Source organism: Rana temporaria, chromosome 3, assembly GCF_905171775.1.
Source record: "Rana temporaria chromosome 3, aRanTem1.1, whole genome shotgun sequence".
NCBI lineage: Eukaryota > Metazoa > Chordata > Amphibia > Anura > Ranidae > Rana > Rana temporaria.
This window is the reverse complement of record NC_053491.1, coordinates 132,768,658-132,776,100: the sequence shown is the minus strand read 5'-3', so window position 1 is coordinate 132,776,100 and position 7,443 is coordinate 132,768,658. Positions and strand designations below refer to the sequence as shown.

The window sequence follows — 7,443 nt, the reverse complement described above, 5'->3', positions numbered from 1 at the left end:
GGAGTGTAGAGGTGGGTGGGGAGTCCACTGACATCACGACTCCACCCACCGGGCTCCAGACAACAGACCCACACACAGAATCTGCAGTTTTTCGGGCCTCATAACAGACAGAGGGGAGACATTTGACAGGTAAGGATACATGCAGGAGGCATGTATATCCTTAAAGATCAGCACTTTGGCAGTAGTTTAGAAAGGATGAGAGTGGGTTTACATCCACTTTAATATGCCAGAAGCTGTGATGTATGGTCAGTATCTATCACATTTTTCTTCCAACGTTTTACTTCTTTGATTTAAAATTTTTATGTTTGGGGCTGCAAGATAAGTGGACCTTTTAATCTGCTTTAATATTGTTTTTATGTTATTTAATGGCTAAATAACAACAATGATGTCTAATATATATATATATATATATATATATATATATATATATATATATATATATATATATATATATATATATATATATATATATATACAGTATATTGTGTGTGTGTGATTGCATAATACATATGAGTGTATGTGTGTTTGTAAGTATACCACACATCCCTAAAAATATCACCACATCCCTAAAAACCAAGCCCAGTAATTTTAAAGTACAACAATAACTACTGACATACAGTACGTAAACCCCCTTAAAAATAACATTTATAAAACTATTTACATAATGCCAACACAGTCAATGTTTTGTTGAACGTTTACAAAGTTCATTTTAGGAATTTGTGTTTAGAACTGTTCAGAATGTGTATTGCCTGTACAGTCATAAATAGAAAATAAACAGAAGGCTTAGGGTCCCAGTAGGCTCCGTGGCATGCGGTGATTGTCTGCTTTTCCACGTGATCGCCGTTCCTGTTGCTGTACATATTTCCATTTGCTTGGAGCAGTTTTTAGCTTTTTTCTTCTTTTATCAGTACACCATACTTTTTCACAATATTCCTCTACTTTTTGAAAATTGCTGTATCCGATGAGCTGCAAAAACTCCTTGTACCATGGCTTAGAGGCTTGAGCAATGCTGGACTGCACAGGACAAGGCATTTTTTGAATTACTGGCTCTTCATCATACTCTTTGTTAAACATTTCATCCACACGTTCTTCCTCCACAACCTCCAGACTCGTTTTTCTGATTACATGAACAAAACTATGCTCAACAGTTTGGCAAAAATATACTCCGGCATCTGTTCTTTGGAGCTTTAGAAACAGAAGGCCATATTCTGTCAATATTACTCGATCACCTGTTTTTACCTGTGAAAAGAAAAGTAATTATTTAGTATTCTTGTTTAGTGCACATTTTTGGTAGGCAAGCATGCACCTAAAATAGTATGACTGAATTATTAATGGGAAATCACTGTTTTATTGTTGTTTTTTTCTTTGTTTCAGGCACATAGTATAGTTCAGATCATTAGAGTTGAAATCAGTAGGATAAACCAGTCTAAAAGCTTTCTAGCCTCCCTGGCGGTATGATTCTGTCTGGAATTACGTACCAAAAGCGGTACAATTATTTTGCAAGGAAATTTGGCGTTTTATACTGTAGGCCTGTAATTTTTAGAAATAACTCACTTAAATCTGACCAAGCAAGAGTCTTGTAGGCATCCCGGGTATGATTTTTTTTTAAAACAAAATTATAAATTATAATATAATAAATAATTATAAATAATTATAACAAATAATAATATAATTATAATAAAAATTATTCAATAATGTAATCAACTCAAAATCACTGAAATTTGCAGTTGCAGAATTGTCGCTGTCATTATTATTTTTTTTTATGACGAATTTCCCCGCAAATCGCTATCGCACATTTCTGCAAGTGATTATAATTTATTATCGCTGTTTTCTAGCTGATCTAAAACCATTTTTGACATAAAGGGACACTTTTGGACAATCTACAGTTTTTAGGCAGAAATAACATTTTTTATTATATAAAAGTACATGCAGGGCACTGGGCAGACCACTAGGGACAAGGGGGGTGTGTATTTTTTACATACAGTACTGTAATCTATAAGATTACAGTATACTGTATGTAAAGTGTTTGTTTACTTTTTTGAATTTGGCGCCATTCTCCGCCCCCCGTGCGTCATAACGTCGCAGGGAACAGAGATCGGCGGCACACGGGGACACTGTGAATCGAGCGAGGAGGACCCGCTCGCTCACACAGCGGGGTGGCATCGCTGGATCCAGGGACAAGGTGAGTAACTTGCCTGTGGATCCAGCGAAAGGTAAGCCGCGCCGCTGCACGTCCACCCCGAGCGTGACTCGGGGATACCGATCTTAGCATTGAAAACCAACCCCGAGTCACGCTGGGGGATACCGCCAGGGAGGCTAGCTTCTGTTTCAATGTTTTTATTGACATTTTTTACAAAGAAAAAGGAGTACAATCTTGAATTCAGAAACAAGTACAGTATAAAAAAGTTTACAAAATCCAGGGTCATCCGAACATTGAGTGAATATCCCAACAGTGTTACAGGTACCCTCATTCCCATGAGGCATTCTCAAAGCTCTCTTGGAGTTTCAGATAGAAGCAAAAGTTAATACTATGTAACAGGTCTATACAGTTAAAGATAGAGGGCCAGATTCATAAAGACTTACGATCAGTAGATACGCAGTCGTAAGTCCGAATCGGCGCCGTCGCAACTTTAAGCGTATGCTCAAACTGAGATACGCTTAAATGTTGCTAAGATACGACCGGCGTAAGTCTCCTACGCCGTCATATCTTAGGGTGCATATTTACGCTGGCCGCTAGGTGGCGCTTCCGTTGATTTCCACGTAGAATATGCAAATGAGCTAGATACGCCGATTCAGAAACGTACGTCTGGCGTATTTTTTTACGTCGTTTACGTAAGACTTTTTCCGGCCTAAAGTTACCCCTGCTATATGAGGCGTAGCTAATGTTAAGTATGGACATCGGGACAGCGTCAAATTTTCCGTTGTTTGCGTAAGTCATTCGCCAATAGGGCTTTGCGTGAGTTACGTTCACGTCGACAGCTTTGACGATTTGCTGCATAATTAGGAGCATGCGCACTGGGATACGTTCACGGACGGTGCATGCAACGTTCATAAAAAGCGTAATTTACGTGGGGTCACGATGATTTTACATAAAACACGCCCACATCTTACACATTTGAATTAGGCGGGCTACGCCGGCCAATTTACGCTACGCCGCCGCAACTTACGGAGCAAGTGCTTTGTGAATACTGCACTTGCCTGTCAAAGTTGCGGAGGCGGAGCGTAAATAGGATACGCTACGCCCGCACAGAGTTACACGCTCCCTACGTGAATCTAGCCCAGAGCCTCTATGTCAATAAAGCAATACTAATCGTCCCTATATGACTATGTGTATATATACAGATATAAAGGACACACTTATGGACCCCTTCACGTATGAATAAGAGGAGGCAAGTAGCTTTTTGGTCAGAAAATCACCCCAGTCAGCTGGACTTATTATCAATACGGATCTGTCTGCGAGCCGCCATTTTGGAAGAGCCCACCAGAGCGCCCAGCTGTAGTCCACACAGTCGCCACGCTGATCCGGAGAGGCCAGCCATCTATTCCTTTCTGCATTAAACCTTTTTAATTAAGGTAAGCGCTCTGTGAGCTCATTGCTGGGAAGACCTTTTGGATATCATCTAACACATGAATCGCATCACCATTATATGAACTGTCTTCACTAGTTTTTCATTGGATCTTTCAGACCACACTATATGTGATCTCAGATTGTTCACTACACCAGCACTGCACACTGTATTGTCTATGTGACATGCTGATCTTTGCTTGGACATTTCACCATTCAGTTTTTTGTGTTTATTTAATTGTTTTTGTCTGATTGTTTATATTTAGCATCAGCACTTTATCACGGTATTGTTATACTGGCACTGTTTTGAGCAGGAGCATTTGATTGTTCACAGGCTCTATAGAATACTTTATAGTTAGTTTAAGTGTAATATTTTTGCGCTCATCACTCCATTTTTATGACATGTTTGTTATTTAAAAAAAAAACACAAGGATTTGGTAACAATATAATATTAAGTCAGGCTATTAAATGAAACTTTTGTTTGAGATGCACATTAACACATAAAAAATATATTACCTCCTCTTTCTTTGTTTCGTGTGCCTTCTGTACAAACCAGATGACCTTAGACTGCAATGAACGTGGCATGCATTCCAATAAGGTAGTGTTATGCTCAACACCATATACTGTATACTCTTCAGTCTTTCCTAAAGTTTCTCCTACAAGAATAATAGGGAAAAATTGTTCTCAAATTATCAAAGTTAATATGGTGGCTGCATTAGCTTTTTTTTGTATGCTTTTCTCCCTCTGTTTTCACCTGGTGATCTGGCCCATTATACACCTCCTGTATTAGAGTGTCTGAAGTATAATAAATGTTTGTTTTTGGGTTTAACACCTTCACGCCGACTGTGCGCAAATTTGCATTCATGTCTTGAAGGTGTTATACCAGGATAATGCCTGCAGGTGTTTTTATCATAACCATATGTCAATTTAATAAAGGCCGCACTGCAAAAAGCTCAATATGTGCAAAAAGTGTAAAAAATTATTATGAAACCTTCAAATGTAAATAAAGTGACAATGTGGCCCATTATCAATAAAATAAAATGAGTGATTACTTTAAAATGTGTGCAGAAAAATGTCCCAGGATATATATATCTACTGCAATAACAACAAATCCTGAATGGACATTCAATCATAAATTAAGTGTAATAATAATAATGTCCAAAAGTTTAATAAGTGCAATCACCACAAGTTACAAATTTGCAAGTAAATAAAAAAAATCTATAAAACATCCTTTTCTCACTTCCCCAAAAAAACAGATAAAAATCGCTGGAATCTCCTCTCCCTGGAATCTTTCAGCTCAAAAGGGCACATCTCCCTCCAATTAGTATCAACAGAATTATACCATAGGCTCCCAAAAAACAGATACTAGGAAGTGGCTCAAAACATGTACAGATAAAGATCGCTGGAATCTCCTCACCCTGGGATATTTCAGCTGAAAAGTGCAATTTGCATTGATAGAAATGTACCATGTTGCTGTCATGCCGACACAAGTTTCGACATATAGCCATCACCAGAAGCAGTATAAATGACATTTAAATTGTTTTTCCAGGCTGCAATACATTGCCGCCAATACAAAAATGTTTAAAAAAACAACATAGAGGTTCCTCCCAATACATACAAGGCTCTTTGGCTCTGGTATGGAGTTTAAACAGAACCCCAAAGGTGTGTGGTCCCCCCCAAAATCCATATCAGACCCTTATCTAAGCATGCAGCCTTGCAGGCCAGGAAAGGGGGGACGAGTGAGCTGCCCCTCCCTCCTGAGCTATACGAGGCCACATGTTCTCAACATGGGGGGGCATGCTGGGTTAATGATGTCACATAGGGATGGTGACAACCGGTGATGTTGCCAGGTGGCCCCATCCCTTACCTATTTAGGAATTGTCAGACGGCAGAACTTTTTTGTTGTTAAATGAGTAGAAGTAACAATGTACCCCATGCTCATACACATGTGTCTCCGTGCGCCCCCACCGTGTGATCGCGGCGGGCCTGCGCCGGCCGGTAATTGAGGCCACGGCTTTGCGGCCTAAGCTTCCTTCTGTGAAGGCCGCAAAGCTGCGACCTCAATTACTGGCGGACACAGGCGCTAGGTCAAAATTTCTTGTCGCAACTGCGACCGGGCGCCTGGATTTTGTCGAGCCCTGATATAGATCATTTCCTCCTGAAGAAGCGGTGGAGTCTGCGAAACCGATAGAGGAACTGCCATATTATACTTCACCTCAACCGAAACCTTACAGGGTTACCCTTCAGGAACAATGTGTTGAACTTTGGGTGGGGTATTGTATGTGGTTTTTAGAAATGTATTAATTTTTACATGCAATAAAGTATTTTTTAAGATACTCATTGTGTCCATGTCATCAGTACCGAGACAGTCCAACACACCCTCCTTTTCCAAGTGTTTGCAGATTGGGTAGGCAGCATCAGCAACTGCCACCTAATGCTCACTTGGTTCAATCCCATAACTTAGCGTATGATGACCAAAAAGATGCAGGAGTTAAAGGTCAGCTTAAAAAGGTAAATCAAACAGCCATGGAGCGGGGGGGGGATACTACATTTTTGGGGGGGCGCAAACGGAAAAAAAACAATTGCAGCCTCACTGTGCCCATCAAATGTAGCCACTGTGCCCATCAAATGCAGCCACTGTGCCATCAATTGTCAACACTGTGCCATGCCATCAAACACAGCCACTGTGCCATGCCATCAAACGCAGCCACTGTGCCATCAATTGTCACCACTGTGCCATGCCATCAAATGCAGTCACTGTGCCATGCCATCAAACGCAGCCACTGTGCCATCAATTGTCACCACTGTGCCATGCTATCAAACGCAGCCACTGTGCCATGCCATCAAACGCAGCCACTGATAGCATGGCACAGTGGTGACAACTGATGGCACAGTGGCTGCGTTTGATGGCATGGCACAGTGCCTGCGTTTGATAGCATGGCACAGTGGTGACAATTGATGGCACAGTGGCTGCTTTTGATAGCATGGCACAGTGGTGACAACTAATGGCACAAACGCAGCCACTGTGCCATCAATTGTCACCACTGTGCCCTTTAATTGTCACCACTGTGCCAATTGATGCAACTGTGCTCTTTAATTGTCGCCACTTTGCCCATTATCGCTACTGTGCCCTTTAATTGTCGCCAATGTGCCCATTTAAGCCACTGTGCCCTTTAATTGTCGCCACTGTGTCCATTGTCGCTATATATATATATATATATATATATATATATATATATATATATATATATATATAAATATATATAATGTGTGTAAATAAAAAAAATATCACAAAAATAAAAATGCATGCTAACAAAAGCACAAAACATTTTGATGCAGCGGCATTAAAAAATAAAATTAAAAAAAGGCCCATGCACTTTGGTGCTATTGAGGGGGGGGGGGGGCAGGCAGTTCATTCCCAAATTAATAGGCTGTTCTGCAGCAAGGCACATACTCTGTGCGTGTAAATAAAATAAAAAAATCACAAAAATGCATGCTAACAAAAGCACCATGCATTTTTTTGAGAATCGTGAGAGAATGGTGATCTTCATTCTAAGCAAAAGAATTGTGATTCTTATTCTTCCCAGAATCGTGCAGCTCTACTGCCTTTAGGAATTAATATGAGAAACACCAGCATATCTATTGATGTAGCTTTAGGTGCCCACTGTACAGAGGACACAGACAGTACACCACGTGAAATTACTGCAGCTAGCACAATCACCTGCCTGCCTGTCAGTAAATTAGGAATAGCGGATCTAGCTAAACTATACAGTGTATAAATATATATAAAACACCTGGGATGCATGTATATCCTCTACACACTGTAACTCTAACTGACTAGCCTGCCTGCCTGCTCTATCTACCTACAATAAATGACA

General features: G+C 40.3%; 1 protein-coding gene across 1 annotated transcript in view; it reads right to left on the bottom strand.

Annotated features, from left to right (window-relative positions):
* Positions 1-480: 480 nt before the first annotated feature.
* The window catches only part of SEMA3E (semaphorin 3E), a 185,187-nt gene continuing 178,224 nt past the window's right edge, over positions 481-7,443 (bottom strand). The window contains exons 16-17 of the mRNA XM_040343439.1: positions 4,082-4,221; positions 481-1,239 (exon numbers count right to left, since the gene is read on the bottom strand). Of these exons, the coding sequence (XP_040199373.1) occupies positions 784-1,239; positions 4,082-4,221 (596 nt within the window). The 3' untranslated portion in view covers positions 481-783. The remainder of the gene's footprint in view (positions 1,240-4,081; positions 4,222-7,443) is intronic.